This window comes from Trichoplusia ni, chromosome 15 (genome assembly GCF_003590095.1).
Source record: "Trichoplusia ni isolate ovarian cell line Hi5 chromosome 15, tn1, whole genome shotgun sequence".
Taxonomy (NCBI): Eukaryota; Metazoa; Arthropoda; class Insecta; order Lepidoptera; family Noctuidae; genus Trichoplusia; species Trichoplusia ni.
In genome coordinates this window covers 4264018-4285307 of record NC_039492.1, presented here as the reverse complement: position 1 = coordinate 4285307, position 21290 = coordinate 4264018, and the positions used below count along the sequence as shown (strand labels likewise).

At 34.2% G+C, this 21290-nt stretch overlaps 1 protein-coding gene across 1 annotated transcript in view; it reads right to left on the bottom strand.

The window, feature by feature from the left end:
* LOC113501578 (integrin beta pat-3-like) overlaps positions 1-17730 on the bottom strand; it is a 38840-nt gene extending 21110 nt beyond the window's left edge. Inside the window, exons 1-2 of the mRNA XM_026882798.1 lie at positions 17404-17730; positions 1146-1328 (exon numbers count right to left, since the gene is read on the bottom strand). Coding sequence (XP_026738599.1) covers positions 1146-1328; positions 17404-17550 — 330 coding nt within the window. The 5' untranslated portion in view covers positions 17551-17730. The remainder of the gene's footprint in view (positions 1-1145; positions 1329-17403) is intronic.
* Between the last annotated feature and the right edge of the window lie 3560 nt (positions 17731-21290).

Below are 21290 nucleotides of genomic sequence, written 5' to 3'. Positions count from 1 at the left end.
TAAGAATGAACAGGTCAGTGCAAAAACAAAATGAGATCTATATTTCATATTTTAAACTTTGAAATACCTCTAAATAAAACGTAGGTATCAGTTTTAGAAAACGCGTTTAATATCTCCTTTAGGCAAAGGACTCTACATTATTTTGAAATCAAAGTCATTATTGTTTCATTGAACACCTGCGAAAAATATTTGTCGGTTCACCTGCAAATAATATTGTGTCCTCACGTACTAATTAGGCACATGCTTGCGTGGACATCTGTGCATGCGATGACAAAGTGTAAAATCTATACACTAATAACCATGTCATATTCGTAAGCAAGTAATTATTTGGGTTAATTGTTTAACGTATAAAAGGTTATAAAAGTCCTTCTAGTTTTTAGTCATAATTTAAATCTGATAAATTATATTTTTCAAATTGCGAAAACTAGGGAAGTTTGAACGTAGAAACGGGAGAAATTTTGGGGAGCATCAGGATCTCACAGACTTGAAAAAACCATTTGTGATACATTTTAGCTCTAATGTAATTGCTGTTCTTAAATCTAAATAAAAAAGGGGTTGTTACATTACATACATATTACAAGACGAGTATTACAAAATCTTATTGGTAACCTTGTAGTAGGCGTCGACAGTTAGGTTGAGTAACTGAACCTTTAACAGCGTGAGTCCTGTCATAATTTACGGAGTAAGAACAACTAATTTAGGATGCTACACTGTTTAATTTATTAATGTAATCAAACAAGTGTTGTGTCCTGTAATTACATCAGTGACAGTTTCTAGCAATCCGTTCTATTTTTGTAGAGTCCTAAATATATTGATGTACTACAAATTTGTACTTGAAGCAAATTATTACACGTGCTTAGCAAAAACACAGTAACTTTTTGAGAGTGAAAGAAACTTAAGGAGTTGGACTTAACTAGTATTCTAGCACATTTTAATAAAGTATTAATGGTAAAGTTATTCTACCGTCAAAAACAGAAACCGTGGAGAAGCTAGGCCGGTGAGCAACATTCATGAGGTTGCCTATCAAAACCTTTCAAAGTTAAACTCAAGCTGTGAAAGAGATGTAGTTCTACTACGTGTATCGAGATCTCGTCCCTAACTGCAAAACCCCTACTTAAGCCTGATCTCTCATTATCAAAACTTACCGGTAGTTCGTCTGTAGCGACGTACTCGATGTCCATTCTATCTGGCTTCAAGACGTAGAGCGAGCGCTCTGCGTAGACCGGCGAGACCTTTTTACCAGCTTTCGACATTGGTTCCATATCAAGCAGCATCTCTTGGTCATTTGGACACCATCCGTCTTCCAAGGTGGTCACGCAGTGCGTTGACTGTAAATAAAATAGGTATAAGTTATTCAATTGTAATTATAGGTATTGAAAGTGCAGATTAAATACGAACTATTAAGGAAAATTTGTATCTTTGAATCAGCATGTGACCACGGGGTCAATTCCAATTTTATTGTAATGTGAATCAAAATGTTGGTAAAGAAATCAAATACATCAAAAATTCATTTCGTTTGAAGCAATTGTGGAAACAGGATCCTTAAAGTGAACAAATCGATTTTGTTCGTTAAGGTTCGCTTTTAATTGAAAGTGCGAACATTTTGCCGTTTCGTGTCCCGTTTTCTACAATGTATAATGTAAAAGGCAGGTGTGTTTGTAACTAAGGAGTAAACTTAAGGGGTAGTCTCTTTTAATAAATAAATAAATAAATCTTGCTAACTACCAGTCGTAAGTACATAGTATACGGGTATGTTAATAGTATGTATAAGATAGTGTGTGGCTCTGTAAGTTGTAAATATAATTCAGTAAGCCTCCGGTATTAATTACCACGTCTTATAATATAATTTATCCTTTGTTTATGTCATTTTAACACCATATACGTCTTGTATAACTAATGAGTTGCTTTAAACCAAACAACATAAATCTAATATTGCTGCAGCCAATTATAACCATATATTATGGACAAAGGAATGTCCAAGTACTAGGTATATATTCTTATATGGTATGTAGCTGGTTCCTGTATGTAATTATACAAATTGCGGAGTAAATGATGCGGTCCAGATTAAAACGAGAAGGAATAAACAAGCATTACTAGATGTGACAAGGGCGTGAAATTAGTTCGAAGTAGAGCGTACTTAACCGCGTTTTATCCTTGAATATTCACGCTGTTTAGTTACGGGGATTTTTGTTGTTTGTTTTCAGTAAATCATTGAGCAATGAGCAGTCATATTTGTTTTGTCGTTGTTAATATAGTACATCGTGTTTACTACGCGTGAAATTACTTTCAGGGTTGGTTTCAATTATTATTTATATACTCTTGGCCGGGTCTTTTGATATCAGTTAATAGAAGAACACTAAAACCTCAATCAGTTGGGTGGTGTCTCAAGCTGCGTCTGCCAGCATCGATCAATTTAGCCCGTGCAAACAAGAACAAATAGACAAAATAAGAACATCTTAAACCTTAGGTACAAGACAGAATTCGGGAGTAGAGAGATGAAAATATAATAAACTAGTAAGAGTGTCTTGTCACTTAACAAATTTAATTCCTTGTATGTTGTCGTGTAAAACGGGTCAGAAGCTATAGTTGGCATGCATCCAATGATGTTACTCCTTAATGACTTTAGCTGGCTGCCCGAATATAAACGAGACGCGCTGTTTAATAATGAAGCTCTTATGATATTATAATAATATGAACTGTCAACAGAAATGCCGGTTAGCGATCGCTGTGTTAGATATTCAGAAGGATAGATAGAAGTGATGAACTGATATTCAGATACAAATCCAAAAGTCGTAGTTTCCGTAGTTATGCGCAAGAAATAAACAGACTGGTAAATAAATTAAACAAACAATGCAGAAAATTTCACCCTCATGATTACATAAATGCAAGTTTAGTTTAATGATATGTTGAAGTAAAATGTTCATCTGATGTTACTTAACACCTTAAATTGATAGACTCCGTCAACTGCCACTACCAATTAAATTGCGTTTTGGTTTGTTGATTTCGTTTATTATATCAACGTTCTAAATAAATATGTAAATGCAAATCATTGTTCTAACTGCTATAAAAACCTATAAGACGACTAATTAGATCTAATCATATTTCAATATCGTTCGCGTGGCACATCCAGTTGCCATGCCTCAATGTCGTGTCCTGGCGCCGGCGACTCGACCAGTAATGACCAAGTTGGCTCACTTAACATAATCTTCACGCTGCCTTCATTACGTATTGAAATAGCGAAGGTTATGAAGGACGCATGAATAATTCGATGGAAAAGTAACAATTACTCAAGTATTTATTGTAAACAAACATTGCCTGGTTTGGTACACGATAACTTATTATATTTATAATGGTGGTAACGTGTTATGTAGCTTGTTGTAAATAATTTATAAATTGAATAGTATAGACGAAAACTAAACAGCCAATTTTAATGAGCACTTGATATTTAACAAAATTTATACATCTATAAGCCTGCTCGTGAAGTTAAATATTGCAAGTTATGGAAACTATAAAGTTTGAAGTACAATCAAACATCTCTCTTTACAGTTGTTATATTATAACCATAACGGTTGTAATAAGACCTCTGCAAATGTTTCACTAAAACAATGATTTGTTTTTGTGAAAAATGAGAAGTGAATTCTGTCTGTAAAAACAGTCTTACCACAATGCACTATAGACGTATGCGTCATACCATCCCGTACCGAAGGCGTGGGAGGCTCTCGACGTATCAACGTTGACTTGATAGTACTCATGCATCTTCACCTTAAGATGCAAAGCTCTTCACTTGTTTTGTTTAACACATTCGACAGATGAGAGTGTTTTCATTTACATATTGAATTTATTTAAAAATTAAGTCTACCTTGAAGAAATTATAAGGATAGATTTTACGAGGAGCTTTATAGTTCAGAAAGAATTTTAAATTTATTTTTGGTGTTTTAACTACAAATATGTATGAAGGTGATTCCCCATAAGCCCAGTTTCTGAATCTATTCATCGCCATTTATGACAGCAATCGAATCGAAAGCTTAAAATACACATTTAAATGAAATTGAGTAGGTACTCCCAGTATGTTAAGAGATTAGTTCAGTTATCTCATTTAATATTATATTTAAAAACTAAACCTGTTAGCTTACGAAAACGAAGACATAAATAATAATCAGGAATAAATCAGTGTGCAAAGCCTTAAGGCTAATTATAAATTAATATAGAACAAATTTATGAGTACCCCCGACGATAGTACATGTTTATCCATTCCAGATAATTATAATGCAAGAAACGATGGGTGTGGGGTTCTGCGCCCACGCAAAAAACACACCTTCGGAATGTGGTTTTACAACAGGATAGTGAACATTATCTACTTATCTATACTAATATATAAAGCTGAAGAGTTTGTTTGTTTGTTTGTTTGTTTGTTTGAACGCGCTAATCTCGGGAACCACTGGTTCGATTTGAAAAATTCTTTTTGTGTTGAATAGACCATTTATCGAGGAAGGCTATAGGCTATATAACATCACGTTGCGACTAATAGGAGCGAAGATACAATGGAAAATGGGGAAAATTCTAACCACGTGGACGAAGTCGCGGGCAACAGCTAGTTATAATATAAAATCTTCCAGTTATATTGCTTATAGGTGTTTTGAAATACATAATAACAATTGTCTTATAGCTGTTTAGAGGAAATTACAAAATTTTAAAGGTTAGAAGTGCTTTTAGTTTTTATTGTTATGGTTTATATTCAAAAGGTTAATGAATGGATATAAAATTGTTTATTTTGTAAAGGTTTAATATAAAACTTTATATAATTTGAAAGCATTTAGTTCTGAAAGAAGTGTTTTATCTACGACTCTACATTAATTCAACTTTGCGGTGAATATTTGCTTTTTAATTTATTTAGTAAAGGTTGATTTTAAATGAAATCCAAATGATATTTAACTTAATCTAACCTTTATCGCTGAGCTTAATCCTACTGCTACCTTTAACAGAAGTCTATAAATATAATGACACGTTGCAAAGAGATCTTAAATATAGGACACTGGCCCTATTACTATAACCGTGAAGGAAAACTTTTGTAGTTCTGGAAATGAGAGGCATTGTGCAATGTAGAGCACCGTCTTGCTTCAAAAACCGAGACAGTTTTGTTTTAAGATCTCATAGTACAGGCACTGAAAGACCTTTGCTTGATAATCTTTGCTACGCTTGGTCACGTTTACGTTTATTATATTTATAGTAAGCATGTTACCCTTTCCAAGAAAGTACCAGTGGGTGTCTCGAAATGATAAAGATCTTATCACCATCAGATCAAGCTTTAAATCGTTACAATAACTTTAGTCGCACGTCCACTTCAGTAAGTAATTTTTGTGAGGATGGTGAAATTCAAACTCGCGACTCTGCCTCTATGTCACCTCAAGTCCGAAACTAGTCGGTCTATACCGACACATACTCATTAAGTACGTAAAATGTACGGAACGATGTATGGAAGTCGGCCTTAAGTTGTGATTTCGGTATTTCGCGATTGCTATCATAATTGGCAACTATACAAATGTTTCTAAGCTACGCCCTCTGTTCTTACCGATACTTTACAGCACCACAGATCGTGTGACAGAGATTGCGATACATAACACTATGAAATTACGGAGGCAAGTCAAACTAGGGTAGTACCTTAATAACGTGATCGATAAACTAACTTTTTTCGAATTATTTTCTCGATTTCTTCATCGTTAGTGAAGAATGGCAGTATAATTATGACGTGTCGTAATGTATTATTATAATTGGTTAATAAATTAATGGTAATAGTTTTAAAGGCCGTGATAAAATTCTTGACTTTGCCTTATCACTGATGTTTGCGTTCGCCTCATTCGCCTACGAGACCACTGTTATTACGGAAATAGACTATCAGTTAAACACGTTCATTTATTACATCAATTGTAGAACTGATTTGTGCTTTTGCGTAAGAATAGTTCGTAAACATAAATCTCGTAAGAACCTCCTAAGTTACATAATTTGTGGGATACCTAATAATATAACTTGAGTAATAAGTATAATATTAGCAAGTTTTGCTTACAAAATCATTAGTGGATTAAAACGTCTCAAATTAGTTATCGTTACCATTAACTGATAATACATATTCAAATAGTGACCTTTCGACACAAGTTCTGAACCCGTTAATCTTTAATTAACTTTTTATTGTTTTCAAATTAAGATCTACAAAAAATATCGGTTATTCGGCTATTTGGTACATCTCTATTGAGCAGTGTGGGCGGCAGGCGATATGACTGCCTATAGAAAGGTTGTCTGCCTGTTGCGACACAGCCAGTTCTAACCAGTTATATGTTAATAAAAATAATAAACCTATATGCGTGGAATCTGATTATCTTGTAGTGTTTTGACTTCTTATTAATAGAGTAGAACATTGACCGCGACTATGAACAAGACGCGTTTTTCTCTCCCCGTATTTTGCATTAGGTAGATCGCACCTTCAAGTTTAATTATAATATTTATATTCAGTCTCTCTTCCCTACCGTATTCACAATGATTGTATAAAGTCATTCAAATAATTGTCTCCCTCTTGTTTAACGAATAATATTTTCGCTCGCCGAATTAAATATACTAATAAAGATCATCGTATTGATAAGTTATAAACAATAGTCCCGATACCCCTCTTTATTAGAAAACAAAAGTTATTGAATTCTCGTCGAAATGAGATCACCCTCATGGGCCGCATGTTGTTTTCTTGGTAACCAAACACCATTTGAGTCATTTGTGGGGTAAAGTTTCTATTATTTTCTAAGAATTATATTTTAATCTGGCGCGAGCCTTAGTATTTTCCGCGTTCTCCTAATTTATCAACCGCAATTTGTGTTTAAATTAAATAAACGTCTTTTATTTAACTCTGAGTTCATTGTTTTCAAGTAAACGAGTAATCTTTCCGTTATGTGTAGGTATTGAACCGTTTATTCAAAATCACGTACATACATTGTAATAGCAAGAGTCGCAGCTGTCCTAAATATTAAATTAACATTTTGCTGATTTAAGAATATTGGCTTGACATATTGTCACGTAGTGTAGCTAAAATTAAAACAACACGGCGACACACTTTTGTAATACAAAAAAAGTTTACATTCCTACGTATTCAGTTACTGGGGTCATCGCACTTTGTGTAGAATACAAGGGAATTGCAAAAAGGAATTCTAGTAAACATGTTTGTAGAAAAATCGATGAGTTGGCTTAAACCCAATATTTGTGCATCACACTAGTTTGACGCATCCCGGGGTTAATAACATTTTAGTGTGAGTGGAAAAATGCTTGGCAACATTTCAGACTATGTGAACCTATTGAAATTTAAGAGAGAAAATAATAAAGGTAGACTGCTTTTTAAAACTCTTTAAACAAATTCAAAAGAAATTATTTGGTACTTTCAAGTAGCTGCTGTGATAAATATATTGTTAACAGAAGCAGAGACAAAACCATGTAACCTTGTATGAAATTATTTACGAGGGTGAAAATAAAACAAAAACTTTAAAGAGTAAACCACTGTCGCCTCGCAAGCATTCAAAAGAGACTAAAAATACTAAAAATGTATTAAAGTATCATCAAGATAACTCGAGCCAAGGAACTTTTATTAAACAGAGAATGGCGAGCGGGACGCTGTCGGTCGGTGCCAAAACAAAAGTGCAGTGTCGCCATTCCACAGAAAGAGTTCAGTTTCCGTATCTAAGCAATAAAAGATATGAATTGACTTTTTGAAAAGAGTTTTAAAAAGAATGGAGTGTGAAATTTATTAAAGTTTCGCTTCGATTTTTCTTTATAGTTATTACTATGAAACCGACTAACTAGATGTATGAATGAGGCTGACTTAATTTTATTTATTTATTTATTTATTTTATTATATTAGGAAAACTTACAGCTAATAACAAAGATTGAACAAGCTTATAGCAAAACTAAAGCCAATTAAAAGTTTCCACTAATAGTAGAGAGAAAACAAAAAAAATAAAATAATACAGACAGTATGTCTGATATGAGTATTTTCTTTAGATATTTCGTAGACACATCGTTGAATATCTCTGTTTCATTATTTTTTTATCAGATTTTTATTCGTTTTCATTGTGCTCATATCCATCTTCTTTATTTTATGGTTCCTAGTTTCTGAAAGCAAGTTCAAAAGGTAATCACGGTAGTCGCTAAGTAATCGATTACCATTTACAATAGTTATAGCAACGTGACGTAACAACGACCTATTATGTACTTCCTCGACAATCATCTTGCGTGATAGTTTAATAAATTGCTTTCGTAATTAATTAGATTCGATTCACCGTATGGTACTGAGGTACTGAGGTCAATGAGAATTTATGTAGGTAAATGCAATTATAGATTTGAGAAAAGCGTAACTTTTATAGAAGATGTTTATCGTATGAATGTCAGGCTCACAAGCTTAAGAAAGCATGTTTTTCTTAAAGGTCTTTCTAGTATGTAGTCAAGTAAGCCAATTATCGCATGAAACCCGCTGAGATTTCACTACCTTATACATTACCCGTCTATCCCTGGGAGCGACGCGGGACTACTATTACATAACATTAATCGAACTGGCAGATGTAGATAGTCTTGCTTAATACATTAATCAAACAACCTAACATCCGTAGTTTTAAGGGCGATGATTCAGTCCTGAACGCGAACTATGAAGAATAAACTTCGTTAACATTTCATTATAACTCGGCTCTGATGAGGGATTCAGCTTGTAATAAACTACAGTTGCCATACACTCAATTATACCTAGACAGCTGTTGCACTTGATTGCGTTATCTTATTAACTCGCCGAACCACTCAACATGAAATAACATGCCCTTTGTAATACACAATTTTTAAAGGTAACTTACGCAAGGCGTTACAAAGAACTGAGATGTTTACGCGCTCAATGTTAACACATGTTAATAGGTAAGTGGAGCGCTGTTAATTGTATTGATTGATGTGTTGGGATCTCACACTTTTCACGCTACCAAATTTGGTGGGGCATTTTTTTTTAATTACTGTAATTAGTAATGTCAAGTATGATTCGTATCGCGATTGATTTGCTGTCGTACAGCTGTGTCAACGTAGGAGGTATTTAATAATAGCCGGTTAAATATAAATGAAAACTGAGTACATAATAGGTGTTGTTTGGGACGTGTTGTAGTGCTATGTCGTAAGAAAACCAATCTGATGGGAACCAGTTATATTTGATCGTAGGCGATGAAATTGCTAACTCTATACAGCTTTGGCTTATTTTGAACTAACCGTAGGCCTTATTACTGTTTATCCGTAACAGCATCTAGACAATTCATTAAGGGAGTGAACTATTTAGGATAGTGCTTGTGTCATAAGACAAGTTAATAAATGTTATTTATTCCTTTATTTATGTTCCGTCTTTTTACATAGTTATATTGCGTACTGTAATAATTGTAACCTAGAGCTGTAAGATCGATATTTGAAGTTTTACTAACCTTAAACCTTTTTTGGTTGTTTTTCTTAGCTGCCGATCATTACAAAAACGTCAGCCTTCTCAAACCAAAGAGCCGTGTTAATTTAATGACTGTTGGCAAGTGCAAGAATTTTAGTTGAGTAAAAATGTTTCGCCATTAGTTAGTGCATTTTATGTCACGGTCAACTGCACAAAAAGGAGTTTAGATTGATGCAGTTTTAAATTGATTAATCTATCTATTGTTAGCGTAACTGATAACATTTTGCGTTAAATTAATATTTCTTGTTTTATTTAGCGGTTTAGTTCGCAGAGCGTAACTTTCAAAGACCTTGTAGGCAAGCAGTGTGGACGAATAAATAAGACTCATAAGTATAAGCCTATTATGTGTATAATGTGTAGTAAAAGTCCGAAGCCAACAAATGTGGTGTCAGCTTACAAATAGCTTAGTTTTCCAGGTGATTGACCAGATTTGGCTTCCTGTCTCACATTATTTATGTCTGACGATAGCGAGGACCACCGTAAAGATCAAGACAAATAACATTCATTAAGTGAGTGACTGGTTTGTAAAACTCAGGTCTGGAAATCTGTAAACATGTTGATATTAAAGTTTAAATGAATCATTGGATGAAACTGGGACGTGTGCCCTTTTAATATGGTGTCAATAAATTAAGAAATAGATAATGAAATGTCAGTTAACTTGTAAACAAACGGGCCAAGTAAATCGTTACGATATGTCTTACGGGCAATTAATACACGGGAGCCGCGACTGGAAAGAGTCGGTTTGACCTTTTTACACGATCTGTGTCACTTGTGGGCCATATGTGAGGTGAGTGACTCCAAATGTCAGGTGGTTAAGCCCATTCAGATTACCAACATTACCCAACGATATGTAACCCCATCAATCAATCATACAGAGGTTATGATTATCATCAATTTACAGTATCACCAACAAAAGGGTAACTCCGATCCAACGGCATGTCGAAATGACTTAAAGTTCATGCAAATAATTGTAGAACATACATATTTTGCGAAGTGGCAAAAAGTAATTGAGGATTGCGTATGTGTGCACAAGTTATTACTTAAGTAAAGCAATGATTGATGACAGTAGCGAGCGTTTCATCAAGTACGACTTAACGATCCCCGTGATTGCATTGACGTGCATGAAAATTGTGTAACATATTAATGTATAAAACACGCTCATATATAGGTCAACGGGTTGTATTTATAATTTCTCAGAATGGTGTGATTGCGCGGATGTTTGTTGGTTGTGTTTGCTCCCGATTTGTATTAAACAGTTAGCTGAAAGATTAGTCGTTGCGAATAACATTGTATTACTATTCAATAACTGAAGTTTACAAAACATAAAAATACGCAGAATTTTCAGGTCTATGCACTTCATATCCGCTGATTCTGTTGGGTCATTCTTATAATAGTTTCTATGTATTTCATAAGTTACTAAAATATGCTATGTTATGTCATTGATTTATATTTAAAAGTAAATAAGTGTGCGTTGCTCACGAAGTAAAAAATAGAAAACACAATTATCACATAGAGTGCTTATTATTTGCACAAACTCTGAACTCGACGCTAAAGTGGTGGGCTGCTAAAGTACTATAAATAAATCTGCACTTTAGCGTATAATATTGTGTTAAGGATCTCGGCGTTTACAATTTACGATTTGTCGCAATAAACTGTGACGAGGGAGGCAGTCCTTTTTATTCGTAGTCTGGCGTACGTGATTGACCGCAGGCAAGCAATCCCGGAGCTAGTTAATGCGCATACCTTGGCCGTGCTTATACTCCGCAAATTATCTTAATTATAATAGCAATAACAGCAAAAAGTCATCATTCTTTTAGCGTCCACCATCATAATATGCGTAGGTCGTAAACGTTAAATATGTAGACCATTAGATCGCATTAATGTGTTTTTAAATAATTAACTTAATAATAGGAAATAGCCATCAACATCATCTAAATTTTTAAATTGTACAGCAGATTTTTTAAGACAAATTTTTAACTCTCTTAAAATGCAGAGATTTCAAAATTAAGATCAAAAACTTCCTTGAAAACTGCAATTTGCTTTTGTTTTCTAGTTAAATTGCGTTTTTAACCAATTAAATTATTATCTGTTTTGCTACATATTGGTATTGTTCTAAAACGCTATAAACGGTAGTAATTTGTTCTTATCTTGATAAAGTGAAACGCCATGGCGTCTGCAACGAAGCTGCATCCCATATAATTATGTTCCGTTACTAATATTATCTCGAGTTATATATGGCCGCTGGTATACCCATACTTCACTGACAAAATGGTATGAATGGCAAGGAGCCAAACGGTTTAAGCATTTATGGCGAAAATAACAATGATTGAACGTGGAAACGTGAATCACTGCGGTAATGCACCGAATGTTTTCTTTAGTGACTGTAGTGACCGTACGTACTACGCCATTCTTGTGTATTGTGTATGTTACTATGCATCATCATCATCATAGGCTTTTCCCAACTATTTTGAGATTGACTTCCAGTCTAACCGGATGCAGCTAAGTACCAGTGTTTTACAAGGAGCGTCTCACAACAAGGACCTCCTCAACACAGTTACCTGGGCAACACGATACCCCGTAGTCACACTGATTGTCAGATTTTCTAGCTTCTGACTACCCGTAATGACTGTCAAACACGGAGGAACTCCTCATGACAAAGGTGGTCAGTGGTCGCCCATCCTCGGACCGACCGTATCAAGTGTAGCTTAATCCGTGTTCGATTAGCTTGTTAAGTTGTAGTTTAGCCACGGGCTCCTCATTTACTCTCCTCATATATTACTTATGTATGGCTATTTATAAAAGAAGAGTCTATAGAAGTTGTAAGCAATGTTAAATATTAGTTAATTACCTATACAAATATAGTGCTTTATTAGCAAGATGTTATCGAAGATACCTAACTAGTTTTGAACCTGACCAAAGTCTTTAATAAAACGGTTTAATATTAAGTACTCGTGTAAACTAACATGTGTGTATTATAAATCTATCATTGAATTGCTAGTTAGAAATAGCAATGAATGACCATTTACGGTCATTAAATTATCCATGGACATTTTTATATTGATAAAGGATGTGAAAGAACACGAAAGTGATATTGTTCGGACTCTTTCTAAAATTACTATTTCTAACATTTCTTTGTCTTTATTACTACTAATAACAATGTACTTTTTGAAATAGTGTATTGTTATCATAGTTAAGGTCTAGCTGAGGCCTTATCTAATGTGAGGCTAATCATGACATTAGCGTCATTTTGATAAGAGTTGACCACAGCAAAGATAAATGCAGTTTGACCACGAGTTCCGCTCATGCGTTTTGCTTTCTTTACTTTCAACAGAATTATATGTCTAGTGCCTTTTCGAATTTTCTCCCGATTTCTACAATTTGCGAATTTTTGAAACTTAGTATAACTAAAAATGGATACTAACCCAAACCGTATGTCAAATTAATGTCACCATTGTAGCGCCACGCCCTATGATCAATTAAATAGGATCCTTCAAGATCTCTGTTTGTTTTCTAAATTTCAAAAAGTTGGTGTAATGGTTTAGCAAAGAAGGTTACATATTCAATGCTTTAGCATTTTCAATATTAGTATGGACTTAAGGACATAACATTGATGTGCTGTTACATTCCTCAGTAAAGTACAGCATAAGTTTTAATGGTTTAAGGCTAGACTAGCAGTTAGTGCTTCGTGACGTCATCACGTCTCCGTCTGAGAGGCGGCGTCTTTGCTGTACCAAGTTTATTGCTCTGCAAATGACAGTTCGAGATCTTGTAACTTTTCAAAGATTGCATTCCTCTAATATTGTTTTTTAGCCAATACATAGTTTTTAGGATCGGCATTTACAAACTATTTCTTGAATCGCTGACTTTTGATAGTACTTAATTTTGTAGCGTACAATATTATATTTCCTTATAACAAGAATAGCGATATTTAATGATGATTCTACATTAATGTTATTAGCTGTTAGTTTTTATACATCAAGTAGTTTGTTTAACTGAGGAGCGGATATTGGAAAATGGGGTTACGCAGGAAATTTGTGTATCGATCGCCATTCACTGCCACTTCACTAGATTGTGAATAGTCAGCGTAATGAAGATTTAATACACACGTACTTTATATATTTGCCTTTGTAGTTATGGACTTGTAATTTATATATTAGTAATCGATAACATGTTTTGTAATCATTCGAAATTTATCGCTACACATTTTACTATCCATAAGCGATGTTAATTAGACTACCCAAAATTAGGACTTAATTAGAAACTAACTAGCGAGATGATTAAATACACTAAAATGGCACCATTCCTATTACCTATTTAAACATTTTTCTAACAGAATCATTGAAATTCAGAACAGGGCGGAACAGTCACGGTCAATACAATTAATTTCCAATTAGTGTGTTGACAAAATGCTTTAGAAAATAGGAATAATATCAAATTTAATCCAATTGCCATTCATTCATCGGCTATTGTAAATAGAAGAATCGGGACCCGGGTCTGAAATTTGAAGTTCGTAAAGCGTCATATTTCGACGGTGAGTAAGCATTCAATGACAGAATTTTAGTAACAACTTTTGTAAATAAAGAATGCTACTTTGGAGTGGAACTTATCAAGCTATGTTTATTATGAAGTGGTTGTTGCATCTGTCACTAGTGTTAACTATTAGTATATTAGTTTAGCAACAAAAACTACAGGAACACATGTCAATTATATTGTTCATGTTGTTCATTCACACTTAGTTATATTACGATAAGCTTATCAAGAAGTTTTTTGTACCGTTGTCACTTAAACGTGGTAGAAGTGTTTAGAAATAGAATTCTCATAAGATAAGTAGCTGTTAAATATTTCAGTGTAAAACCTACCCTATGAACTTAGTAATAAAGTTACTATCGATAAATTACCTTATCGGAATCTTATCCGTCGTTTCGAAGAACAACTGGATAAAGGAATCGATGAAAAAAGATCATTTAAGAACAAAACCGTCATTGTTCATGAGTTATTTATTTAGATGAACTTTTATGAACTTGTCTTGTAAATTCAAATTCTGAATGAGCAATTAGCTTAATTAGTGTAGGAACAAATTAGTTAACCGGTCAGGGTGCATTCATTTGTGGGTTTAAAGGTCGAATCTTTGTTAAAAGTATGGTGAAATTCACATACTGTGGACTCATCTAAAGCCGTTACAATGAATCAGAAAAGAACATTCGATGAAAGAGTGCAGGAAAATATTGGAATGTTCTTTTTACCGTTACGTTTATTTGTCCTTAATGTGTGTGAAATTGTTTAAATCCTATCCTTGAGGCTTTTAATAGTACCTATAATCTTTGTATAGATGTTACAGCGGCAACTACTTTATCCTGATAAAGATTAATTGTGGTTCCGTTTTACCTTTCATCTATACTTAGTGTATCGCATACCATTACGAATTTTTCCTCCTTTTACTGTTATATCCTCACAAGTCCTGAGAGCATAATATTGCTTCCATATTTTGCACAGCTTCGGGATGTTACCGAGTATCCGACCCTCCTTCCGATTCAGATTTAGTCCCTCACGATAAAGGATGTGTTCTATTTGTGGTTAAGACCAGATTTCTAACAAGAATCTTAATTGTTTGTTCAGATTTGTATGTAGTTTTTTTTTTAAATTAGAGAAATATGAAAAGAACATATAAGGATTAGCAGGCTTTGGCAAAATTAAAAAATATATGATTTTTACTACCTTGTAGTTTATCGCTTTTATGATTATTTTTAAGTTCACAATATCTTATGAGAATCATATTTAAACGGATTATTTTAGCTATTAGATTATCAAGGAATCCTTTTTATTCATCGTCTTGCAACTAAATCCATGACTCACAAATTTTGGCATTAAAAAACCAAAATATATATCTTATAAGGGGAATATACATCGCTAAGCCCAACCTGTATTAGTCATAGCTTTATACTTCGGTCTGAAGTTCCCTCTTCGCAAGTTTGCTGAACAAACACAGTGATCGATGGAGCACCATGTAAAGGATATAACGATAGATGCACCGCACCTCAATGTAATAACTTTTCCATTATATTTGTAAGGGTGTAGCTAAAACTATTTGAATGACGACAGTAATTTAATTAATCGTAAATCTGGACAGGTTAATGGTTGGTAAAAGGTTTTCAATAAATGAGTAATTTACATACCAAATGGAGTGGTATCTGTTAAGTACAGCTTAGATTTCCGTGCGTATGGAACTAAATTTTCTTAAACCTTTTTAACTTTTTACTGCCTACAAAGGGACTTCATAACAATAATTATTAATACAAAACGAAGGCCATATTGTTCTACGAAAATGGATTAAGAAGGGTCAGCTTCTTCTTCTAGTGATTTGTGACTAAGAAAATAGATATGCATGTTTGTATAGAGGTACCATATGAAGCACAATAATATACTCTATTTCAAAATAAATAAAGCTTTATTTGAAATAGTATTTTATGTAGATATATACCGAAGGAGAAATACCGCATGGTTTTGCATACAAATGCACCATTGATTAGTATTTATGCGGGCATGAATGAAACGTTTAGGTAAATAAAATGTGTGAACATGAGTCAGATAGAATTGCTCATATTTTAATAGTTTAATAGGGTTTTTACGTTTTAAGTATAATTATTTTGAAATAAAGAAAACCTTTAAACCTAAACTAACTCTCTTTTTTCTAATATGATGTGGAGACATGTTCCGCTGTGTAATTTATTTTAATTTTATTTTTGCAAGCTGATCTTTTCATTTCCGGCTTGTATTTAGGGAAACAATTATGCCAAATAACTATTTAACAGCACAAAGTGACTGACAGCATGAGCCTTCCACGTTTCAGTATTCGTAATTAAAGTATGCCCGTATTTTGGTTACATGTGGGTATAGAAAAAGTTTTACAGTTAGGTTAATTATTTATTAATTCATTTTCATATATTTTCAGAAGCTCGCGACCGTCTCAGAGGACTTCAGCACTTTTGGAAGTATCTCAACGATCGCTAGTTTTGGAAAGCGTGACCACTTCACAAAACCACATGAGCAATAATGAGCATCTTGTATGATTCGTATGAAATGATTAAAAATAGATGTTCATCGGCAAGTTAATTCGTTCATTGATTCAATTGTTTCCTTCCGCTCGGCCTGACTTCTGACATCTTGTGTTTTTTTCTGTGATGAATTTATTACCCTCCTCAATCTTGCGATGTTAGCCATTTAAAATGTTTTACGGCCTCTTTGTCAACGTACTTTTTTGTGTTGTTTTTTTTTTAGTTGTGTCATGATTATCATTGAGGTACATTGCATTTTTTAAACGACATTATTAATAAAATAAATTGAATCGTAGATAGGAACGTGTGAAAGTAATCTACTAATTAGATATGAGAAGAATTTAAGGGCTTTAAACTGACGTAAAGCTGTTCATAAAATTGTATTTACCATGAATTTAGTTAGGTATCAGCGGGTAATCCCGGCACTGTTTAAACTTTCATCAATCAAGAAATTTCTAATTAATATTCCTATCGGATCCATTTGAAAACCACATAGCATAAATAACCATATTTGTCAGCCATTTTAATTTCGATTTTGACATAAACTGAACAGAAGATAGATTGAATGACTAATTTATGACGATCTTAACGAGTTTAGTAATTAAAGTACTATTATTAAATTGTAGTTGATGCATTCTAGGAAAAATGTGTTGACTTATACATTTGTTAAAATTATACCGTCAATAATATTTACTGAAAGTAAGACTAAAATAAGGTACACCCTCTTAAACATTTTACCGAAAAGCGTTTACAAAAATCAATTTGTTGATAGGGCTAGAAAAACAAGTGCGATATTTTAAATAAAAGCCAGATACCGGTTTCCCTCCAATTTGTATTCAAGAAATAAAATATGACACTTACCCCTATTTCGTTGCACCAGTTGCCTCCACATCTGATACATTCGTTGCAATTTAACTCCGAATTATCCTTCGAACATACGTTCCCGAAAACTTGCTGAACCGAAACGAGCACTAACACAGAAAACCACACACTAGCCATAGTTCTCATATTAATTTAGAAAAACTTAAATAAAACACTATTTATTTCTGAATAAGTTAAAATATGGCGCCTATTTTTTTTCTTTTTGCGAAGTTAAAGACGCGCGCTGTGTTCGAAATCCGAAATGCGCGCGCTCAAGCGTACGATTGGGCACAGACTGTCTGTAGAGCGCGGAGGCACAGAACTGGCAGCATACAGCTTGCGAGTTACGTGTTAACCCGCGAGAGATGAATCATAATCGCAGCTCGCGACTATTAACATTTTTTTTAAGAATGTTCAAATTGTTTGATACTCTCTAAAAGCTATATTTTAATTAGAGAGCAATAGCAGGAAACATGGCAATAATAAATAAAAATTATATTTTTTAAATAAAAAAATATCTTTAAAACTTGCTAAAGGAGCATCAAATGTGTTTCAATAAAAAACTTCCCAATACCAAGTATAAATAATTTTGATGATATTAATGTATTTATTTTCGTTCATATATTGCAAAAGGAGAGTCAAATGTTCTACGACAGTGGGGTTGAGGTGCAGACCCTCGTTGATTCAAAGAATCTTGCGACTTGTGAGCATACTTGGATGCGTAGAAACGAATAATGACAACGCGGGCACTGTGCGGCCGCTTGAACGTTGTATCGAATTGGGATCACATACAGGCTAGCTTGGTCCTGATATGCGTGAATCGTCTGCGTGACGTATAACACAATAGCCCCCCCGAAAGCATATTGTGCTCCTCAGGTGGGGTGGTTTCAGTGTATACCCACCCCAGGTGTACTTTCCTGCGTAGAAACGGACTCCCCTATGGATGCTCAAACAGACATACATGAACAATTCAACACGAAAACTTTGATAACGCGATTCAGGACTTTAGCTCACATAAGCTAAACTTATTATCGGATATGATTTATATAGATTACATATTTCCGCAGTATAAATGTATAATCATAAACCAACAATTATTCTATAAAACAAGCACTTTTATGCAAACCTTATGCGACAAAAATACATTATTTTAGCAGGAGTGACAAGAATGGCAAGAACGCTATAAGTTTTGAGCGACACTAACGCCATCCCGTATCGATCACGGATACTATTTTATTGTTGTTTTTTTGTCGATTTGGGACAACGGTTAGGGATCGATGCCGATAGCTGTTTTGATATGTATGGCCAGTAACTTGTTCAATCTAGTTCGACTTATTCCCGTAAAATACACGGTGATTTTTTAGTCGTCTTATAAAAGAAGCCCAGTTCATGTATCCGACGTAAAATATCCCTGGGCGCGATTTTTTTTTTTATCATCAACTAATATAATAAGTACGAAGAAAAATTAAACAAGAGAAATCTGAAATATACTCTTAAAAATGATAAAAACGCCGCCGCCTGCGCCCCTCACCATTATTACAAGGCTCGGACCGCGCTCGCAACAGAGCTGTGTTTCTAAAACACTACGAATTGCATCATAATATTGAATAAAAATTGCATTTTAAAGTTATTCAAATATCATGAACATCTATTTTTTTATCATGAACGTGTTCTAGTCATTGGATACATGAACTGGACTGCTTTTGTAAGACGACTAAAAAATCACGGTGTATACTATAGGATATTGGTGTTTATCATGAATAATTTTCATTCTTGAAAGATATTTTTTTTGTTCCGACTCACAATCAACTTTAGTATATTTTTGTTCTAATTTTATATCTTACTTTTTATTACTCTGGCTAGCTTGTTTAAATTAGCTGAGCAATTATATTATGGTTGTGGAAGTATGACAGCGCAATACACGGCGTAAAGCGTCATCTGCTGAGCCCTAGATGTCAAACAAGATTTTAGAACTGAAAAGGTTTTTTCATTTCCCTATTAAAATGAAGGATAAGTATTCACCCCGCGATGTCAACTATCTATCCGTGAAAGTAAAATTAAAGTCAGTTCAGCATTTGCAGAGATTAGCCGGTTTAAACAGACAAAAAACTTCATTCACGTTATTGTTTAAGAATATTTAGGTGGACCATATTTTAAATGTACCATCTTTAACAATGTTTTACCAAGACTAGGAAGGGATTAAGTTGGTGCCAATACATACTTAAAAAGTAAAATAGTTCAATACATTTATGACCTTCTTGTTTAGACAAACAATAGGATTATGAAGTACCTAATCTCAGAATTTTCTTTTTAAGTTTTGAAAATGTAGGGATTATGGTAACCTTAAGTGATTCCAGGTAGAAAACTAGGTAGTGTTTATTGTTTTAGCGAATGCCGCTAACATAAAAGAGATGCGACAATAGCTTTGAAAACACCACGTTTTTACCCAACGGATAAACGGAAAACTTAAATTGTGCTGTCCGTCTGGTACCAGGCTATGTCTCATGAACAATAGCAAGGCCGTTGAAAATTAAAAAGCGAGACAACAATACAAATAGTATTAAATAGGTTCAGAATCAAATAACGACAATTCGTCAGTCTTATTAGCACTTGACCGGATTTTACCCAGTTATTGCTGTTTGTGTATTGATGTTATCCTAAGATCAGATTATAGAATCTAACTAAGTCTCATTTATCATAGCATCTTAAATTACAAGTAAGTCGAAAGACATATACATATGAATGTATTAGTACTCCACGAAAAACTCGATGGAAGTCAAATTCAATGGTATCGTAAATTTAATTTACCTAATCTAATCCATTACCTATTATCACAATATCATTTTTTTTTTGGAGAGGATTTAGGAGTAATAGGGCTCTACTATTTTTTATAAACATTTCAACGCAACAGAAGACTAAATAGTGCCAATCGAAATCGACAAAAGAAAACAATAGACGAACTCTATAATCGATACGGGATGGCGTTACTGTTGCCGAAAATCTCTAGTTACTATTGCTGTTCTTGTCACTCCTAAGTAATTAAATAGCAGAAGTTAGCAGAGTCCTGCATCACACATTAAAGTTTTCTCAGTGCGTTGATTTAGAACACAGTGACGTGGTCCTGAGAATGGGGAGTCCGTTTCTACACAGTAGAGTACATCAGGGCGGGTGTACACTGACACCGCCCACCTCGAGATGCACAATACGCTTTAGGGGGGGGCTATTGTGTACAATCTTACCTGATCTTCACATACCAGTAGGTATCTTTCACCTGTATGTGACTCAATCATGACTACTCGTGCAACGCTCACGGGGCCGACTCGCCCGCGTTGCATGTTCTCCACGCATCGCGTAGGGTAAACTTTCCTAAATCGTACTTTTTCCTAAAACGTACCCCATCGAGTTCTCGTTTCGTGAAACTGCAGTGGCGACGCAAGTGCTAGAAAATGAAACTACTAGTTGGCATTGTTCCGTGATCCGAGCAACGACTCCATGCTGCCGCTCCTTTTAAAATTATTCAAAAAGTAAGTAATTCTGCTGTTTTCAAGTAATATTTTTGGTTCATTCATAAGGTTTTCAATTTTCTTCACGCTGGGTTATGTAACTTCGAAGCATCTTTTTGATTCTATACATAATTGCGTTTTAAATTACTGTACATTTATGTTTAAGCCTGACAGCCATTTTGTTACGCGCCAAATTTGAAATCCTTAGTTAACTTGTGCCTATTCGTACTCATCACTTTGTTCTATTTCGTACCGGTACAAATTAGGAATAATTGTTTCTTTTTTTTGTTTAAGATCGACATGGCTAAGCGACGATACAAAACTTGGTCAAGTGACGATATGGAAAAAGCCCTCAGTGCTTATAAAGATGGAAGTTTAAATTTA